General features: G+C 44.4%; 2 protein-coding genes across 3 annotated transcripts in view; one reads left to right on the top strand and one right to left on the bottom strand.

The window, feature by feature from the left end:
- The first annotated feature begins 1739 nt into the window (after window positions 1-1739).
- Syce1 (synaptonemal complex central element protein 1) lies at window positions 1740-8797 on the top strand. 2 transcript variants are annotated; one of them, XM_050137181.1, is made up of 13 exons: window positions 1740-1885; window positions 4194-4256; window positions 5296-5355; window positions 5684-5758; window positions 6292-6339; window positions 6568-6622; window positions 6769-6858; window positions 7037-7100; window positions 7827-7893; window positions 7970-8093; window positions 8157-8267; window positions 8403-8490; window positions 8679-8797. In XM_050137181.1, exons 1-13 carry the CDS (start codon window positions 1807-1809, stop codon window positions 8742-8744), a joined length of 990 nt encoding a protein of 329 aa, XP_049993138.1. In that variant the 5' UTR covers window positions 1740-1806; the 3' UTR covers window positions 8745-8797. The 2 variants fall into 2 exon arrangements, with proteins under 2 accessions (XP_049993138.1, XP_049993139.1); XM_050137182.1 differs by lacking the exon at window positions 5684-5758.
- Window positions 8798-10626: 1829 nt separating this feature from the next.
- The window catches only part of Cyp2e1 (cytochrome P450 family 2 subfamily E member 1), an 11649-nt gene continuing 2203 nt past the window's right edge, over window positions 10627-20072 (bottom strand). Inside the window, exons 3-9 of the mRNA XM_050136687.1 lie at window positions 17026-17175; window positions 16375-16535; window positions 15893-16069; window positions 14954-15095; window positions 12347-12534; window positions 11724-11865; window positions 10627-10955 (exon numbers count right to left, since the gene is read on the bottom strand). Coding sequence (XP_049992644.1) covers window positions 10771-10955; window positions 11724-11865; window positions 12347-12534; window positions 14954-15095; window positions 15893-16069; window positions 16375-16535; window positions 17026-17175 — 1145 coding nt within the window. The 3' untranslated portion in view covers window positions 10627-10770. The remainder of the gene's footprint in view (window positions 10956-11723; window positions 11866-12346; window positions 12535-14953; window positions 15096-15892; window positions 16070-16374; window positions 16536-17025; window positions 17176-20072) is intronic.

Here is a 20072-nt window from a genome sequence, read left to right as displayed (position 1 = left end):
AAAACAAAAACCTGTTGCTAGAACAAAGCAAGTCACACACACACACCCTAGACCAAAACATTCTGTAGGCAAACCACTCCCTGGGTGGAATTCAAAGTTATCTCTTAAGGGAACTGGAACTTAGTTTGCTCCTTAGACTTTTGTTTGCGGTAGCAACCTTGTCTACTTCTTTGTTACCAGGAGTACAAGGTCTGGTTAGAGCCACACCCGTTGACAATAACCTTGAGAGAACAGAACTCTCTGGTCTCTGTCTAGGTGGGACCTTTCAGGTAGAAGCACAATAACCTTGAAGGAACTAGAGGTAAGTTCCAACTCTCTGACCTTTGGTCAACATGAAAACAGCCTTGTACTTTTGGGCCTCCACAAAGAAGAAAACTACAGGTCAACATCCCTGATGAACATAGACTCAAAAATCCTTACTAAAACCATTGCAAATAAAATACAGAAATACATCAACGACGTTACACACTATAACCAAGTTGGCTTTATCCCTGAAATGCATAGTTATGTGGTATACACTAGTCAGTAAATGTATTAATATAAATGGACTTAGAGACAAAAATGACATGAACATCTCAATAGATGCAGAAAAAACCTTTGACAAAATCCAAAATATATTCATGATGAGCGTCCTAGAGAATGTAGAGCTAGAGGGAGCATACCTCAACATAAAAAAAGCTATGAATGAGAAACCCATAGCCAATATCATCCTAAATAAAGACAAGCTTGAAGCCATCCCACCGAAGTCAGGAATTAGACAGGGATCCCCTCAAATTCACAGAGATCTGCCTGCCTCTGCCTCTTGAGTCCTGGGATTAAGGGGGTGCCACCATGCCCATTCTCACCATGCATGTTCTCATATTGCTGATCATGAAAAAATATGTGGCTATCATAAAATATCAACAAGTAACATATATACATATATCTACACACAGACACATACATAATTTTAGTCTTGGTCTTCCATAAAATGCAGACTACGTAATTCTTAATATATACTATTTATTTCCCTATGGCTACCTCATGCCGGGTTATTTATTAACACCAGGTACATAAAAGCATCTTTACAATCTAAGAACCTGGCATTCATTCTCACGAGTTGCTGCTAAGTGGGATCCAGGGAACCCTACTTTGCATCTGTCAGGGGAGGAGTTCACCAGATTTCCCCCATTAAGAACTCTGAGAACCTAATGGTTCCAGGGCAGGTATCTGAGACCTCAGGGTGAGATGGGGCCCAGCAAACTACCAAACACGGACTATTGGGTTATTCTGGTCTAAGGAGATCTGTACCTGAGTCACAGAGACTCCCACAGACGAGCAAGGTGAGAGTAGTTCCCCCAGCTGGGTGTGCTCAGACCCGGGCTGTCTTGGCAGATGGCTTAGGCATAGCACAGGGGGAGGCATCAGGCTCTTTAGAAGTAGTGGTGAAAGGTGTCTTGGGCACTGGGCTGCTTACCATGTCCACCTCAGGTCCTTTAGTTCTTTCAGTAGGCATCATGGGTCTGCTCAGTATAACTGTTCTGTCCGAGGGTAGAAAATTTCCATTCTAATGCTAATCAATTCTCTCCCTAACCACCATAACCTTAACTCTTGTAGAGGGATAGGCCTTCCTTCTTGTTCAGACACTTGCCTCCGAAACTGGCCAATCACCGACTTGGAGATTTTCACTTCAGGGGGAGAGAGCGGGGCGTTGGCCCCAAAGTTCCTTCCGCGCATGCGCAGCAGATGACCGCATGGCGGCCTCTGCGCAGGCGCAGTGGGGAACAGCTTCGAGGCTGCTGCGGCAGCTGAGGGAAACGGAGCGGGATGGCCACCAGACCGCAGCCGTTGGGTGTGGAGCCCGAGGGATCAGCGGAGCAGCTCTACGGGCCTGAGGGGGCTGGAGGTAGTGGCTGAAGGGCGCCTGGGTTGGCCGGGCGAGCTGGTGGGGTGACATGTCCTCCTGTCGAGGCCTGAGGAGATGGGCCGGCGGGCGCTAACCCTGGGCGGAGGCCCCGAGGGGGTGACTCACCTTGGAGCCAGCCCGCTGCCCCTCTGCGATGCCAGGCCTAGTGTGGGGTCTTCCTGTCACCTTCAGAGCAGGCTGGCCCCGGGGGCCCTGTGGCCACAGGCCTGGAGTCAGGTGGCCCTACCCAAACTGGAGTCGCCCTGTGCTTCCAGAACTTGACGCCATCCCGGCGTGCCTAGCGTGGGGTGTCCGGATCGCCTCTGAGCAAAACTTCTGTTCTCCAAACTTCTGCAGAGCGATTTAGTGTCTATGCATTGGGGCGATAAAATATATTATTATTGAGATGAACTCAGTTTATACAAAAGCACAGAGCAAAGTGGGCTTAAGCCGTGAGTCTACCCTCCAGCTTTAACATTTATGACTTGTTCGTCACTTTTCCCCTCCCCCATTACCCAGTCCCCTGTTTCATGACAGAGCAGTCCAGACAGCAGTGGCATCCATAAATATCCCATGTAGGTATCTAGAGACAAGTGCCCCAGAAAAATAACACTCTCACTACAGCTAAAGAATGGCGCCAGCAATTCCTTTATCTCAGCAAGTATCTAGTTGATTTAAAACATTTGCTAATTGTTTTAGTATTTTTTACAATGCATTTATTTGGATCAAAATATACTTTCACTAATTTTTTTGAGACTAAATTGATTTTAAATTTATTTATATATTTATTTATTTTGATTTGTCTCTTAAGATTCTGTTATTCCTTAGGTGTCTTCCTTTCTACCCCCTTTCCCTTTGATGTTAAAAAAATTCTCTCCATAGTTTCCCAGTCTGGATGGTCTCACATGCACGGTTAAGTGCTGTTTACTGTGGGTCTCTAGCCCTGCCTGAATTGTTTCTTAGAACTTGAGCCAAAAAATAAAAAAAATAAAAATAAAAAAAATAAAAATAAATAAAAATAAAATAAAGAACTTGAGCCTTAGTCAATAAATATTAGCATCAGTTTTACAAGAGGGTTTTTTTTTTTTGTTTTTGTTTTTGTTTTTTGAGACAGGGTTTCTCTGTGGAGACAGGGTTTCTCTGTGGTTTTGGAGCCTGTCCTGGAACTAGCTCTTGTAGACCAAGCTGATCTCGAACTCACAGAGATGCGCCGGCCTCTGCCTCCCAAGTGCTGGGATTAAAGGCATGCGCCACCACCGCCCAGCTACAAGAGTTCTTAATAGGTGGCATTTTCATTTTTAAAATTAGGTGACTCATAATGTCTGCTTCCTTTGTTGTGATGGTAATGACAGAAGTAGTGATTTCCTACATCTAATTCACCAGAGAATTAAAAATAGGTGTATATATTGGCTATAAATATTGCTGGGCAGCAGTGGCACACACCTTTAATCCTAGTGCTTGGGAGGCAGAGGCAGGTGGATCTCTGAGTTCAAGTCCAGCCTGGTAAACAGAGCAAGTTCCAGGACAGCCATGGTGGTTCATAGTGAAATCCTCTTTTTAAAAAAAAAATAAATAAAAGAGACAAACAAACAAAAAACTAAAAAATGACTACAAAATGTTACTTTATGTGGGAACTTTATAATCACTATCAATTGTCTATAGAAAAGCTATGTGAATGTATACTTTAACCAGATCCCTTACTAATACATTTTGCTTATAGTCAGTGTGCTTTTGCATAATACTTCGTAGAACTTCCTAACTGATAATGCTACCAGCCCATTGCAGTGATTTTTTCAATTACTTTCCAGTTTTTTAGCAACATCCTCTTGCCCCAGTGGTGACTATCAGGGGCTTGAATATGCAGGCACCCTTAGTCACCTCCTTAGCCGTTTGCTCAAGGTGAACTTGACCTTGTGAAAAAGGCTGGGCTGGACTTAAACTGTTGACGTTCCTGCCACTCCTTCCAAGATTACAGGTCCGTGCCACCACACCCAATCTCGTACCTGAATCCTTCACGAACTTGACCCAGCTTTGAGGACCTCAGCAGCACAAGGGAACTAAACATAGTGCTGCCCTCACCGGGAGTTTTGTGAGTGAATATGCTGGGTGCTATTGCACCAGGTAGGAAAGGCTGTCCATGGAGGGGCCCAGCTCACATTTTTGTACTACCCATTTTGGGACAAGGATCAGTAACACTGTTCTGGTTAGAGATCTGTCCTCAGTTAATCTTAGTATCAGCCTAGGTCTTGGACCCGTCTCCTGGCTATTTATACCACCGAGTTTGAAATGTTTGGTTGTATCTCCACAGGGCAGCGTGTGACCACACAGAAAATTGAAGGCTTAATGGAAATGGTGAAGAAGTTGCAGAAAGGTCATGTGTCTCTTTTGCCTATGAGACTTACCCTGAGGTTTGAAGTCAAGCAGATGTAGATTCAACTCCACAAAAATAAGAAATTACTTTATTCATATTAACTTTCTTTAAGACTTAAATTTGGGGATGTGTGTATTGAGACAGTCAGCAGTTAGGGCACCAACTGCTTATGCAGAGGACTGGCTTTGTTTCTCAGCACTCATGATGTCTCACAATTTTTAGTAAGTCCAGCTCTAGGAGATCTGATCCCTCTTCTGGTCTCTGTAGGCACCAGGCACACATGTGGTGCACAGACATATATGCAAGCAAAGCACTCATATGCACAAAATAAAATAGATGCTTTTGAACTTAAATTTTAATTTTTAAGAAACATTGTGTGTGTGTGTGCGCGCACAATGGTTCATGCTCACCCACATACATACATACACACACACAAAATGTCAAAGAATGTGTCAAAGTCAGAGGCTAGTTTAAGGGAGTCAGTTCTGTCCTTCTACTATGTGAGCTTGAGGGATCAAACTCAGGTTGTCAGACTTGGTGATCTTTACCCACAGCACCATCTCACTGGGCCCTTAAATTTTAGTTTTTGAGCAAAAAATGGAGCCCCCAATGTCTCAAAATTATGGAAGCATGAGTGGATAAAAGGCAAAATGCTTTGCCAAAACCTTGTCCCAAGACTCCCTTGATTGCACAACACTGTTAGATACAGAGGTTTTACCCATAACTTTATTGTTCCTATTTCATCTTGTTTCCTCCTCAGGACAGGCCTTTGCACTTTGCACCCTCCACTCTACCCAGAGAGCCCGAGGACCTTCCTTTCTCACACCTGAGAAGCACCCTGAGCTTTATCTGTAGACCTTTTCCTGCGCTTTGTTTCTCTCCACAGAAGTTACCACTGCCTTGACCCTCACACTCATGTCTGAGACTATAATGTAGCCCCTGAGCCTATGAGATGTTCAGCAGATAGGCATGGAGGGAAGGCTGTAGGATCCTGGGCAGTCACACTCTATCAACAATGAGCTTCCTTTTTGCCCTGCAGTGGGAAGTCTAGAGCCCCGGATTGAGGTCCTGATTAACCGCATTAATGAGGTTCAGCAAGGTGAGCCCAGTTTTGGCTGCTATCCAAGACCAGCTACATGTTTTTCCGGGCTAGGTCCAGTGTGGAAATGCAGGTGTCCTTGTTAAATATCTGTAGTTCTTTTATGAGAGTGTAAGTGAAAGCCCCTTCTGTGTGTAATTGCCATAGCCTTCATTTACCTGTGAATGGCCTTGCTGCCACCTGAGTCCAGAAAGAAGGGCCAGGATTTAGAAAGCCTTGTTTCTCGTTTTGTAAAATCTGGGCCCCTCTAGGTTTTCTTGGAGACAAATATGAAATATCATTGTTTGAGGCTGTGCTTACCAAATGTTTGTTCTGTTCTTTGGTAAAGCAAAAAGGAAAGCCAGTGAGGAACTTGGAGAGGCCCAGACTGTCTGGGATAGCCTGCAGAAGGACCTGGACTCATGTAAGTTAACTGAGAGTCACTGTAAGTTCCCAGAATATCTCAGACTTCTCTCAGTGCAATGTTACAGGCACTTAGTAGCCTCACCAGGGCCAGGATTCTTCTCTTCCTCCAAGGTCATGTTCTTCTAGCATCCCATCTTCTAATAGGAGAGTTCTGGAAATGCCCCAAGTCCTTTGCAGAGATGATCCTCCAGGTATTACCACAGATCATACAAGTTCTTGCCTCACAGCACCGGCTCTGAATTACTAGAGAAGTCTTTTTATCATCTTGTGTCACCTGGTCACATGGCTCTTTTTGATTGATGTGGTTCTCCCCAGTCCTAATGGATGTCACACATTGTCCTCACAGACATCTCTTGTGAATGTTAGGGCCCATTGTGTTTACAGGAGTGTGAGTACCATAGGGGTGGGAACTGACCTCAAAAAAACTGCATCTGTCTTGGGGTCACAGATGTATACCTTGCCTCTCATATGACTGTCCTTGACATTTCTGTGTTTGGTTCCTAATGTCTGAACCTTCATCATGTTTTCTAGTACTTGAAGAGAAAGCACGTCTGAAGGATATCTGGAACAAAAAGCAAGGTATTCCCATATTCCCCACTCTAGGCTTTGTGATGCCCTTTCTAAGCCCACTCTCTCTAGTAGCTAGAACCTTGAGACCTCTGACCTGTGCCCTTCCCATGGCTGTTACCAGATCCAGAAAATGTCAAAGTCCAATCAGGTGTCCATAGACTTCACATGACCTGTTTTGTTCCATCTGGCAAACCTGATGCCTCAGCAAGCACTCAGAGGGCCCTGTTGTCATTACAGAGACCCTGAAGGTTCTTCGGCTGCAGTGCCAGGAGAAGGAGAGTGAGACACAAAGGTGAGATGCCATGCCTGCGGTGGACCCCTGAGTGCTCTGTTACTTCCCACACTGCCCACTGACTAGAGAGGAACAGGATAGAAGTCCCCGGCCTGCCCTCTGGGGAGTCATTCAAACACACGACTGAATGTCGGTTCCCTTCCCAGGAAGCACAGCATGCTACATGAGTGTAAAGAGAGAATTTCTTTCCTGAACTCTCAGATTGACAAGGAGAAGGACAAACTAAGACAACTGAGGTGAGCTTGGGCTAGAGATGTGTTCTAGGTACAGGAATGCCCTGGATGATCAAGGAGGCAAATGTATTCCCTGTGGGATAGTGGTAATAAACAAAGTCCCTAAGTGCTATACAGGCTTAGGCCTCAGCCAAGCTCTGTGGTAGTTTATGGCCTTTGTGGCTCTGTGATTGGCTCCTAGGTTGGAATTTGAAGAACAGCTGGAGGTTTTGATGAGTCAGCACAAGGACCTCTTGGAATTTCATGTGAGTCATACAGAGCTATGCCACCTACACACTTGGTTCCTGTGCAACTTTGGTCCTGCTCTGTCACCATATGTCCAGCCCCTGGTGACCACTCTTGAGGTGCTTGATGTCCTCACTGCTTGTCTTTCACAATCACCAATATTGCTGTGTCCATTCAGTGTTCTGGGGGTACGGTGATAACACCAGTGGAGTCATCCATGGACAGTGTCCATGCATGTGTTTGAGACTGTGCCACAAGGAGAGACACCAGGGAACAGTCAACATTCACTCCAGGAGTTCCCAGTCACAGGAGAGACAGCAGGAACAGTCAGCATTCACCTGGGAGTTCCCAGACACAGGAGAGACAGCAGGGAACAGTCAGTATTTACCTGGGAGTTCCCAGACCCCAGTAGGGACATGGGTTAATGTCAGAAGTCCGTGAGGAGGCCACGGAGGAGAGAAGAGAAGAAACACTAGTATCTCACTCTCCAGAGAGTGGCTGAGGATTGTAGGTTTGCAGATTTTAGGGTTTCAAATACTTTCCCTTGAACCTGTTTCCAGGGTTGGAAGGTCCAAAGAGGGAATGACAGGGTTAGTGCCATCAAGATTATGCCATTGTTTGCGTGCATTGAGGGGCAGGGAACTAGGAAGTGAAACTTAGGAAGGAAATGACTAGATCTGTACAGGCTTCTCTGAAGCACGAGGAAGCTGGGAGATCTGGATGGGTCTTTTTGTGCCACCCCTCAGAAGCCTGAACATCTGGCAAATGAGATATGTGCTTTGGACAGCAGCAAGGAGCAGCTGCTCAAGGAAGGTGAGGCCTGGGTAGAAGGGTGGCGCTCACCTGCTCCAGCCTACCCTCACCTGCTCATTACTCTTTCTCTCTGCAGAGAAACTGATGGAGGTAAAGCTGGAGGATGTGAAACATCGGCTGTATGCCCTGTGCGGGCCTGAGGGGCCTTCCACCCTCAACGAGGGGCTCTTCCTCCGAAGCCATGAGGCAGCTACAGCATTGTAAGATGCAGGGTGGGGCAGGAAGAGGAAATACCCAGCACTGAATCTTTCCCCTACTTCCAGGCAGCTATTCAAGGAGGAGAACAAGAAAGCTGAGGAGCTCCTAGAGGCTGCAGCTCAGCACCACCAGCAGCTGCAGCAGAGGTGCCTACAGCTGCAACAGAAACGACAGAGGTAGGCGTGGAGCTCCTGTGTCCTCATTCCTCTCATGAAGATGAATGACATCTGCTTCCCTTGTTCTACCATGTGCCTCTTCATTCTTCCCCAGTTTGCCTGCATCCCTTCTCTTTGTTCACTCTTCCTTAACAGGCTGAAAGAAGAACTGGAAAAGCATGGGTTACAGATCCTTGCCCAAGTTCAGAGTATGCAAGATGAAGGAGACAACTCACAGAGGATGGTACATCCTGGAGCAAAGGGAAAGGAGGATAGTGGCGTTCCCCAGAGTATAGACTGTGGGAAAGAGTACTCATACTGCAGGAGGCATAGCTAAGGCAAAGGTGTAAATCCATGGTAGCTTGGGTACAGAAAGGTGGAAGGGGGAATGGCATGAGCAGGAAAATATTCCTGGACCTTTACCTCCCACAGGCCAGTCCCAAGCCCCTAGGAGTCCATGAGGAGGAAGACCAAGAGTGCCCGCCAAGCAGGACCTGATACCCTTCTTGACCTGGAAGACTTACCAGGTCACCATATGGGACCCTTTGAAATAAAGGCTGTTTTGTATAGTTTGCTTCATCTGAGTATGTCTTGGGTGGGAGAATGGGTGTTAGGGCCAAGCCCCTCAACTCTTTGAACCTGGAGATACATTGGTTCAATTTTAATTATTGACTAGCTTAGGGTCCATACTGTAAGTCATTAGTTAATGCTTTCCCCATCTCTTGCTCACTCTTCTGCCCCTGGGCAGAAGATGTGGACCTTCTTACAGGATCTGAATCTACCTGTAGTTTAATTCCTTCATATAGGCCACATAGCATTGACTTAGAAATAAAAGAAAGATACATCGCCAATTCTTACTTAATTCTAGAATCCACCTCATTCTTTAAGCAAAGTCAGTGTAATTTGAGTCTGTATGTAGTCTGTATTGTTCATGAACAAGACAGTGTTACAGGAATATCCCAAATTAAAAATGGTCATTTGTTTGCTGAGGACATAAGTGGGCAGACCCTCCCCATTCATCCTTGGTTCTTCTGGGTCCTGGTTTGGTTGCCATTTGCTTTGTTGTTTTCCTAGTAATGTGCAAATTAAATGTATATTCTCCCCAAATAGATATGGAGACAACAAAGAAAGATTTTGTCTAATCCAGCCCAGTGAATACATGAGTCAGTGGGGTGATTTACAAGAGCATGGATAATTCAGAGGCAGCTATACCTCTTAATGAAAAGTCCTGCCCCAAGTCAGTTTTTTTTCCTCTTATAGATTGTAACATTTGGGAATGAGGGAGTATTGAATGGAATCTCAGAAGAGGATCTTGTAAGGATCTCCCGAGGGCCTTGTGACTTCACCCTTCCATGCAGAAGTGAATGCTAACAACTCTATTCTCATAGAGCTCACTATCTTCTGTGTAGCGTGTTTCATTGCCATGATTCAGGGACAAGGGTTCTGTAGGTTGCCACAGTCTCTGTATCTTCAAGATGGGCATGAACTTGCCAACCCTGGAAGAAATATGTATACTACAGAGCAATAGTAAATCCCTTAAGGTAAGACCAATTCTCCCAAAGAACTGTACTGTTTGGTTTGTTTGATTTGAGACAGAGTCTCACTGTGTAGTCCTGACTGGTTTAGAATTTGCTATGTAGACTAGGCTGATCTCAGATTCAGAGATCTGCCTGCCTTTGCTTCCTGAGTGCTGGGATTAAAGATATGTACCGCCTTGCTTGGTTTGTACTTGAGAATTTAATGCTATTTCCTTGAAAAGACAACCGGAATTGAGCCATTCCAAGCTTCACCACTAAGTGAAAATAGTGGCTCTGCTGATCAGGTGTCAACCTCAGGCAGAGGCCAGATGATGCTACAGTTAGTTAATGGCCCTTAGAGCTACATACACCCTATCTTTTCCCTGTCACTTCAGAATTTCCCTAATAGCAATCCTTAAGTTGGAACCTCTCTGTCCCAAAGCACATTTTATAATTACACTTTTCGTTTTTTCTGGAAGCAGTCTTGCCTTTGTGGAGTCATGGTGATCCAAGTACTTTCAGTGGGGCCACTGTTGTGTCTATTAGCTTTGGATTTCAGTAGTGTACCCAAGTAGTTGAGCTGGAAAGTGGGGCCAGTCTAACGTACTATATTATAATCCCAAGAATCTATGAATACATTACTCTATATGGTAAGAGAACTTTGAATATACAGTTAAATTCAGGGTTTTGTGATGGGTAGATAACCAGGATCATCCCACATATCCAAAGAAATACTAGAGAGAAGTCAGGGACAGACAGATTGGAAGATGTTATACTGTTGGCTATGGAATAGTATTCCCCCACTGGGGAACTTTTACATACCCAAGGGGACAAGGTTCCCCTCACTAAGTCCACAACTAATATATAATTCATCAAGATTTTATTTATTTTTTCCATTTTATGATAGGAACTCTATATACTTGAGATTTTTTAAAAATGGTTACATTTTAAGGGATAATAATGGTGTCTCTGTTGACTTTTCACTCGAGACAGGTAGTTACCAGGTCTCATGAGCGGGGAATGACACAAAGTTTATATTCAGGTGGGACACTGCCAAAGCCAACTGTGACAGGATTGAGGTCGATGTCCTTCGGGTCAACCAGAGACTTCAGATTAAAGTGCTGCAGAATAGCAGACAAGAGCAGAAACAATTCCATGCGAGCCAGGCCTTCTCCAACACACACACGTTTTCCTAGAAGTAACAACAGTGCTGGTGAGATGTGGAGGGATCCTTGTAGAGCTCACACTTCTAACACTGAGGTGTTGGAAGTGTGGCAGAAGGTTTCAGGCAAACCACCTGAAATTATTTCCTGTCCCTGCCCATTGGTCCCTGGACACCAGTGGTCATATGTCAGAGAGCAAGAGTGTCAGTGACGTTGACTCAGGCCAGCTTTTGACACCACTCATTCAGAACTCTGCTGCATAAGCATGCGGTACTGTAGGGAAGTGGACCCAAAGCTTCTCTGCCATAACAACAAGGAAGGTGGGACAGGGAAGCCTATGCAAACATAGGTGGTTAAAGTTATCAAACTGACTGCGACTCTCCCTTTACTGGAACCCTTGGTGAGGCCCTGAGATGGGACCACCTGGAAGGTCCAGATGCTTGCTAAAGAGAGTTCAGGCAGCTGAAGAACAGACTTTAGCAAAATGAAGTAATATAGTTTTGAGAGCTTTTTACGGCATCTGGTTAAAGTAGAAACAGCTTAACAGTTTAACAATCTAGAAAAAAATGTCCACTCTGATAAAATAATCAACCTAGTCCTCATTTCCAGGACTTCTGGTGAAATATGATATCTGACTTCTCTGAAGAGGGAGGGACAGACTAGTGTTATGTGTACAAGGGCATGGGAGGTAGGGACGGCAGTCGTCATCTAGGATAGGTGAAGGGCACGTGGGAAGTAGGCATAGGATTGGAGAAGACAATTTCCCAGGGATGGTTTGACCCCAGAGCTATGCTTACCTGCAGAAAATGGCTTGAAATAGTCACTGTACTTGAACTTCCCATTTTCATTCAGAAAATGCTCAGGATTAAACTTCTCTGGATCTGGAAACTCTTGGCTGTCATATAGAAGGGAGTCCAGAGTTGGAATCACAATTGTACCCTGGAAGAAGTAGAAGTTCCTATTAGTCAAGTTAAGAAAACATAGGCTTTCATCTGGAAGAACCTTGTGAAGAGGGCTGTTGGAATGTTACATAATGAAGGACAGCATATTTTATTTGTCATGTTGTCTATTTAAGGATTACATAGAAAAGAGCTAGGGATCAGATATAAGTGAAGAGGAAGGCCCTATATCTTTTGTAGGGTGCGTCCCAGGTTGGGTTAGTGATGCCATGGGATCTGTGTTACAATGTTCTACAAGTCCTATGGACCAGTAGAAAGAGACATTTTCCACAATCCCCTTCACTCTTTGGTTCACAGGGTTATTGAGGTGACTGTGAGTGAAGTGTTCTGCAGGTTAAGAGTACTGACTTGATTCCCACATTGCAGCCACATATGCTGGCTGGTAAAGGTTCTTGAGTTCCAGTCCCGAAGGGCAGCTTAGGTGATAATGCCCATGGAGGGCTCTCTGGCTCATGCCTCACCTTGGGAATAACATATCCTCGGAACTTGGTATCTTGGGTTGCTTCATGGGGCAGGTTGGAGGGGACAAGATTGATGAATCTCTGAATCTCATGCACCACAGCATCCATGTAGGGCATCTCCAGTCTGTCTTTGACAGCGGGGACACGGCTTGGCCCAATAACCCTGTCAATTTCTTCATGAAGTTTCTCTGTCAAGGTATAAATGAGATCAACTTAAAGGTTTAATTCAGAATTGATGTTTACCTACTATCCACCAATATATAGAATTACTTCCATCTACTTGCTCACTTATCTGCCATCCACCTACCTATCCACTTACCCCTCTATACTCTCACTCACCTACTCAGTCACCTACTCATCCATCTATCTCAACTATTTCCTGATCCCTTCATCCACCCACACACTATCTAATTACCTTCTATTCATCTGCCAAGTCACCCATTGCATGCTTATGGAGCACCTTATCCTGAATTTATAATCCTGAGGTACTTTGAATTGTTAAATCGCTTCCTCACACATGTCAGTGAAAGCTAAGATCTGTGAGATTATTCACAATTGACACGAAGTTTGGGCATCCATTGTCATAGCTGGTGATAGTTTTTCCCAATTCTCTTCATATGAGGAGTATAGATAACAAAAGGATCTTGAACATTTCTTCTTGAAGAGAATTTTTTCGTTATCACCTTAGGCTGGTTTACTATTGTTAGAAATAAGAGGGTGACAGACTAGAATATAGATCTTGAAATCTGATAGTCCCTGTGATTACAACAGAGGTAACAGCAGTCTTTGCCAAGTTCCTTAGTCTTTTTGTGTTTGGAATTCACTGTGGGTCTCTATAATGTGTAGTGATATGTAAGTAAAGACTGTATTTAAGTGAAATGTATAGTAAAGCCTTTGTGTCTGACTTTAAAAGTATCATTTTACCAAAGTCATTGCTATGTTTGGGTTAATCAGTAGAGACTGAGAAATTGTTTTGAGACTATTTAAACCTTGAAGAATTGTTTCTCTGGAGAGTCTGCACTTGGCGCTCCCTGAGAGCTTGCAGTTACACCGACCTTGGTCCCAAGACACTTCCTGGCAGACCTAGACTTCTTACTTTTGATTCTGGCTTGCCAAAATGAGAAGGGACTGAGATTTGTGTGGGTTTTTTGCTCTCATGGACAGCAAGAACAAGATTACTTTGGTAGCTGGAACCTTTCCCAATCCCAATTAACCTTGTGGTTGTTTGCATAAGGTAACTGGCATGAGCTAGTCATGTGTCAGTCTTTTCAAGAAGGCTGTGCCTCTCTGCTCCTTGGCACAATGAAGGCTTAGTATCTTGGTGAGCTTCTCTCTCTACTGCAGCATCTATGACCCAACATCAGACAATAACAATATGTGGAGTGAAAAAAGCAAGGGGCATTAAGTTGTATATGGTATGGTATAATATTAAGGCATATATAAAAATAATGAGTTATGTTGTATCGATATTTAGTTTATATTAAAAGTCCAAGTCACATGGGAATGCTACACAGTGGCCCTGAAATTTCACCAAATCTGGGGAGTGAGACAGGGAAGAGTGAGTTGGTTGGGCTCTGGCTAGCCATATAATGTTTGATTTGTTAAGAGCTCCAAAGTAAACAAAACAAAATGTCAGTAGATGTTCAGTTTGGTAGCAGATGTATGGATGCCTGCCATTTACTTTCTCCTTGTCTATATTAGAAATTCATTAAATTAATAATTGAAAACATTTTTAGTTCATGTTTCCCTGTAGTCAATGTTCTAGGTACTGTAATTTGAATATTTCCCTCCCTAGACTTTAATCATCTTCAGTTTTCATTTTTCTGTGAGATGTCAGCATTGCTTACAGAAAGGCCAGAGCTCAAAGCTTGGCCATGGGTCGACAGATACACAACCATGTTCTTGGGAAGCATTGCTTTGTCTGTAGTAGCTGCCCAGATCTACACTCAGCTCAGAGAATGGCAGGGTTTCAGGCCTTTGAGTACCTTCATCTTAGGTTGTAACCCCCTCTCAATTTCTCCCCTAAAGGTAATTCCCATCGATTTACATGTAGGGGTCATCACACTGCCTCTGTCTGGCAAATGTACATATGACCTTCTGCATACTGGGTTAAGCTCCTGTGCCTGCTTCAGGCACAGACTTACTCCTGTCTTGAAGAGAAAGTGAAGTGTATTTTGGGCTGCCTTGATTGCTTCTCTCTCAATCTCTACTTCAGAGTCCTCAGGGGTAAGATGCTCTGGGATGACTCCAGCCTAGCCACTAGGCCTGTCTCAGCCTATAACTCAAAAAGTCTTTCTCAGGGGAAACGGGAATATTATTTTCTTCTTTGTAAATAAGTTATTTACAGTGCAGAGCACAGACTCATTCCCCTCCCCATTTCATCACTGGGTCATAGGCATCCCAGTGGAGTGTGTAGGGGAACAGCCAGTTCTTAGGTTCCTAGGTCCTGGCAATAAGGTCTGTGCCCTTAAAGAAGTTCTTTCAGTGATCTTGGAGCACTGAGAAGGTCAGTAAGCAGCCACCGAACAGCAGCGGTAGCCCGGCTTGCATAGGGTGATCTGTTAGGCTCAGCTGTTCACATGAGAGTTCAGCTTCTCATTTATGTACCTTCAATCTCTGGGTATTTCATGAGAATCAGGAGCCCGTATCTCAGGGTTGTGCTGGTGGTCTCTGTCCCCGCAAAGAACATGTCGGCCAAAGTCACAGAAATATTTTCCATTGTGTACATGGGTTCTTTGCTGTGTTTTTCCTGTGAAGTTGGAGACAGATAGGGACATGGTGAGATGGAGCTCTTCAGGTGTAAGAAGGTTATGCCTATTGCTCGTCAGCAGGGAGGGACCAGGTTATGTCAGACTCTACTTGTAGTACCACGAAACAGCCATTTCTACCTCATGATGGCAGAAGCCAATGCTTCCAGGAAACAGGCTAAGCACAGGAAAGGCTTTCTTACCCAAACTACAGGGCCTTATCCTTCTCATCAGAGCCAGAGTTGTCTAATAATGATAACAGCCTTCTGAGCTGCAGGAGCTAGTCTCAGCTTCTTTTTAGGCTCGAGGCTGAGCTTTTGGACCAGAGACTGGGAGAGGTTGAGCTAATCATAGGGGATTCTCAAATGGAAATTATCTAGAGGAAATCAGTGTAGGATTTTACATGTTTTAAAGCCATTACAAGAAGAAAGTAAGGGGTAGCAATCTAAGTGGTCCTAGAGGCTGCAGGAATATGAAACTGGAGAGGCCTAGAATCCTAAAAGCCAAGAAAACTTGGATAATAAATACTGAAAGGGGTACTGAAGTTTCCTCAGACAAGACTAAATTCTCCAAAGGGTTGCAGTTCATCTTGGCCTGCAGGGAGCTGAACAGAGGGACCCTTCCCTCCAAAACTGACCAGAGAAGAGCATAGTGATCATGCTGAAGCCAAGCATGTTTATAAAAAACCACGAATATCAAAATGCAACCATGGTGCTCAGTCTGAACACCAGCAAGTCCATCATAATGTAAGAACTGTATGCATTCTGCCCCACCCCAGCAAGCCCATTTCGTCCAGTACCTTTTCCATCTCTCTAAGCAAGCAGTCAGTCACATCCCGGGGACAGTTAGAGTCCAGCGACTGAAGGTGTTCTTTGGCTTTTTCGAGTGCGTACTGTTTTATTTCAGATGCATTTTTCATTATTTTTCTATGAGTTCCGGGTAGGTATCGCAGATAATCCGCAAAGTTATTGTAAAGCTAAGGAGAAGAAAACTATGTAACTGATGGGAACTTCCAAACAATGAATTTATGTTGCCTTTACCATACTATTTAGAACATTGGGTCCAACTGTCTTTTGGGGGTAGTGTGGCTAGGAATGTGTACATGTGAGAAGACACAGGTACTGAAGTGAGAAGGGTACTGAGCCAGCCCAGTCAGATGCCTTCTTGCAAGCTCCTGCTCTTTGCTTTTCTAAGCCTGTCTCTCCCACACAACCTGCATTTTTCTTCTTTTAATGTAAACAATGCAACCAAAGGTTCCTGGAAGAGGAGGAGCATTGTCACCTGGATCCAGGGAGTACTCAGCAGGTAGAAGTTTTCATTGAACAAACTCATGAGTCTCAGAGCCTTCTTGTCATTGTAATCAAAACGTTTGTTGAAGAGGATGTCCGCAATGACATTGAAGGGTGCACAGCCAACCAGGAAGGTGGGGTCGAAAGGCTGGCCTGAAAAACAGGTAGAGTGTAAGCATCTCACTGTGGCCTTCCATAGCCAGCTCTGTCTTTCATGAGTTCTCACTGAGGACATAAAGAATTATTTTGTTTTGTTTTGATTTTTTGAGACAGGGTTTCTCTGTAGCTTTGGAACCTGTCCTGGAACTTGCTCTGTATACCAGACTGGCCTCGAACACACAGAGATCCACCTGCCTCTGCCTTCCAAAGTGCTGAGATTAAAGGCGTGAGCCACTACCATCTGACATAGTGAATTTTTGAGTCTCCCAGTGTCTTTACTCTTTAATGCTATGTAGAGTACAACAACCACAACAACCACAACAACCACAGCTGGCAGTCAGCCTTTCTCTTCTGGGAAGAAGAACTGGAACTCAAATGGAAAGGTAGTGCCTAGGGACCAACACTTTAACTACCAACTGCCTCTAGGTTGTTCAGTGTCCTTGGGAGCCTAGCCATGATCCTTTCTGACTGCAGAGATACGAACCCTTGGTCTTCTTGAGTTCCTCCACCAGGAAGCGTGACTCTCTCTGGATGCGGGCCTCATTGCCCTCTTTCCCCATCCCATAGTCGCGGAGAATGCTTAGGGAAAACCGCCGGACATCCTTCCAAGTGGGTCCATTATTGAAAATAATCCCTAAGACAAAGGGACCAATAGGAATTACTCCAAATAGTCAATTTGTGGAGAAGCAGGGGAGGAGGGGGAAATGGTCTTGGGTCCTGGGTAGGATGTTCAGGTGCAGAAGAAGCACAAGAGAGGGGCCCAGAAGGCTGTGTTTCCTAGCTGTTTCTTCTTAGAACCAGTTTATTTTCTTTGGTTTCATACTTTGCTCTGAACCTTTACCATGCTAAATAAATTATAGGCAGCCACTCCAAAAGAGGATCCCTCCTCTTTTCTGTCTCTTGATAGAATTCTTAGCATCATTTCTAAACTCATGGATTTTAACCTTCACAGCTCAAGCACTTCGATTCACAGCTTTCTGGTTTAGAGAAACATCATTTACTAAAATCTAAAGGTCACAGGACTTCCCGTTTTGGGAGAAACTAAGCTAGAAAGACTGAGTACTATCCCTCCTCAGTGAAGTGTTGTGGAGCCCTTTCCCTTTGAAGTGTTCTTTGTCCCCCTAGAACACGACCCAATGACCCCATGAAGACATTGGGAATCAGAAATCTGGAACTAATTTTTTTCTTTTCTTCCATCTCTAGCTCAGTTAATTCTGTGAGCCTTTTCAACCCTCAAATCTGAATCTAAGTCATCTTGACTGACGGTTTGCTTGTTAATTGTCTCTTGGAGCCAGTTCAAAGTATCCAGGGCCTGCCCCACCCAGTCCCACCCAGTTTTGCCTAGTAAAGCCCTTCAGGCCTCTCTACACTCCAGGAGTTTTTCCTTGTTCTTATCCCCTTCTTTTCTTACTTTTCCACAATCATTTTTTTAAATACTTATTTATTTATTATGTATACAATATTCTGTCTGTGTATATGTCTGCAAGCCAGAAGAGGGCACCAGACCTCATTACAGATGGTTGTGAGCCACCATGTGGTTGCCGGGAATTGAACTCAGGACCTTTGGAAGAGCAGGCAATGCTCTTAACCACTGAGCCATCTCTCCAGCCCCAATCATTTCTTTAGTAAATAATGTTTTGCTATCTACTGTGTCTATGGCACCTTCTAGGCTCTGAGCATTCTGAGAAAAACAATAGTGAGTAATATCCACATGGGGTGCAGTGCTTGCTTGCATTTCATAATCTCTCCTATATTAACTGCCTAATCACATGTGAGATGCCTAGTGAAACACCCTGCAGAAGATGTGAAAGTTCTCAGGAGACATATGCTTACTGTGGTCTAAAGAACCTTTTAGAACAAGAGATGGCCAGCCTGAGAGGGGAAAGGGAAGTATGTGATATGAGTAAGAGCTGTGGGTCAGACTTAATGATTTCAGTTTTATCCTGAAGATTAAGGAGTATCCTGATGGCTGAGAGAATGGCAAAGCTGCTAGCCTACTACTGCAGTAAGGGGGCCTTTCACTAGGCTGACTGTCCAGGAGGGACCATGTTTTCTCAACATTTACTCAAATGATGCATGTAGTTATTTTGGTACATTGCCATACAAACACTCATATAATGAACACTGGAGACTCAAAGTCATCCCTTACCTAAGGCCCAACTGATTTTTACAAACCCTTCTGGTCTGTGTGGCATGCATAAAAATAGGATTTTGGAGCCTCTAGATAGAAGCAGCAAATGCCTCTTAAATCTATCCCGTGAAGATGCAGAACCTAATTCTACTGATCCATTTTCTGAGCTTGACTGGAGGACAGGTAAGGGTCCCACATAAAGGGTTATGCTCTTTCCATCAGGTCCTTGTCACTTTGCTTGATACTTCTTCGTAACCCCTGTGACAAGGGCTGAGACAGTTACTTCTATTTGTACAGAAAGCCCCAGTACTGACTAAGGAACATCAAATGCTACTGCTCGAGGCAAGATAGTTTTGGAAACACAGACTGGGAAACCACGCTGGACATGGAGGATAAGACATCAGGCTGAGCATGCTTTGATGTAAAATCTCACACAAAAGGAAAAAGCTTTGTAGAAATTTATCACCAGAACCAACTCAGGCAGAATTCTGGGACACTTTTCTCTCATCTGCTTTGGGATACCTGCTTACAAAGAGGAAGCCAAAAGGTCAGATAAGGTGGAGGCTGGGCAAGTAGATGGCACCAGTGAGCTGGGAGCATTCCTAGTTCTAGGTGCCCACACTCAATAGAAGGTGGAGTTGTGTAAATGGTTAGTCAGCTTGCATTCTAGACTTCCCTGCTGCAGGAGGGAACAGGTGAGCTAGACTCGGGACAGCACAGCTCTCTCTCTCTCTCTTTCTCTCTGTCTGTCTCTCTCTCTCTCTGCAGATCACAAACTACAATAGAGGAAAGCAAAGGCAAAGACCTAAAGTCTGCTCCATCCCTATAAAAAGAATGCCAGTATTGCTATAGGTTAGGGTCATTTCAGGTTCCCTATCCTCAGCTTCCCAAGGGACTAACTGGGGACATTGCCTTGGGCTCTTGGGAGCCACTCTAGGTTCAAGTCTCTTGCCAGCCCTAAGGTGGCTCCCTTAACTAAGATATGTGCTTCCCTGCTCCCCTATCCAACCTTCCTTTATCCCAATCTTCCTGTTTCCCCAAGTTCCCCCCAATCCTCCCCTTCTCACTTTTCTCTCCCTTTCCCCCCTTATCCCCAACCCACCCCACCCCCAAGATCTCAATTTTCTCCCCGGCAATTTTGTCTACTTCCTATAGCCAAGAGGATAACTATATGATTTTCCTTGGGTTCACCTTCTTATTTAGCTTCTTTAGGTTCACCAGGTATATACTCCGTGACCTTTATTTATGGCTAGAAACCAATTATGAGTTAGTACATCCCATGTTCATCTTTTTGGGTCTGGGTTACCTCGCTCAGGATAGTGTTTTCTATTTCCATCCATTTGCATGCAAAATTCGAGAAGTCACTGTTTTTTACCGCAGCATAGTACTCTAATGTGTAT

The sequence above is a fragment of the Alexandromys fortis genome, unplaced genomic scaffold, assembly GCF_014885135.2.
Source record: "Alexandromys fortis isolate MF-2015 unplaced genomic scaffold, M_Fortis_MF-2015_v1.1 scaffold_3, whole genome shotgun sequence".
In the NCBI taxonomy this organism is placed as follows: Eukaryota; Metazoa; Chordata; class Mammalia; order Rodentia; family Cricetidae; genus Alexandromys; species Alexandromys fortis.
The sequence above is the reverse complement of the archived record's forward strand: the minus strand, read 5'-3'. Positions and strand labels throughout refer to the sequence as shown.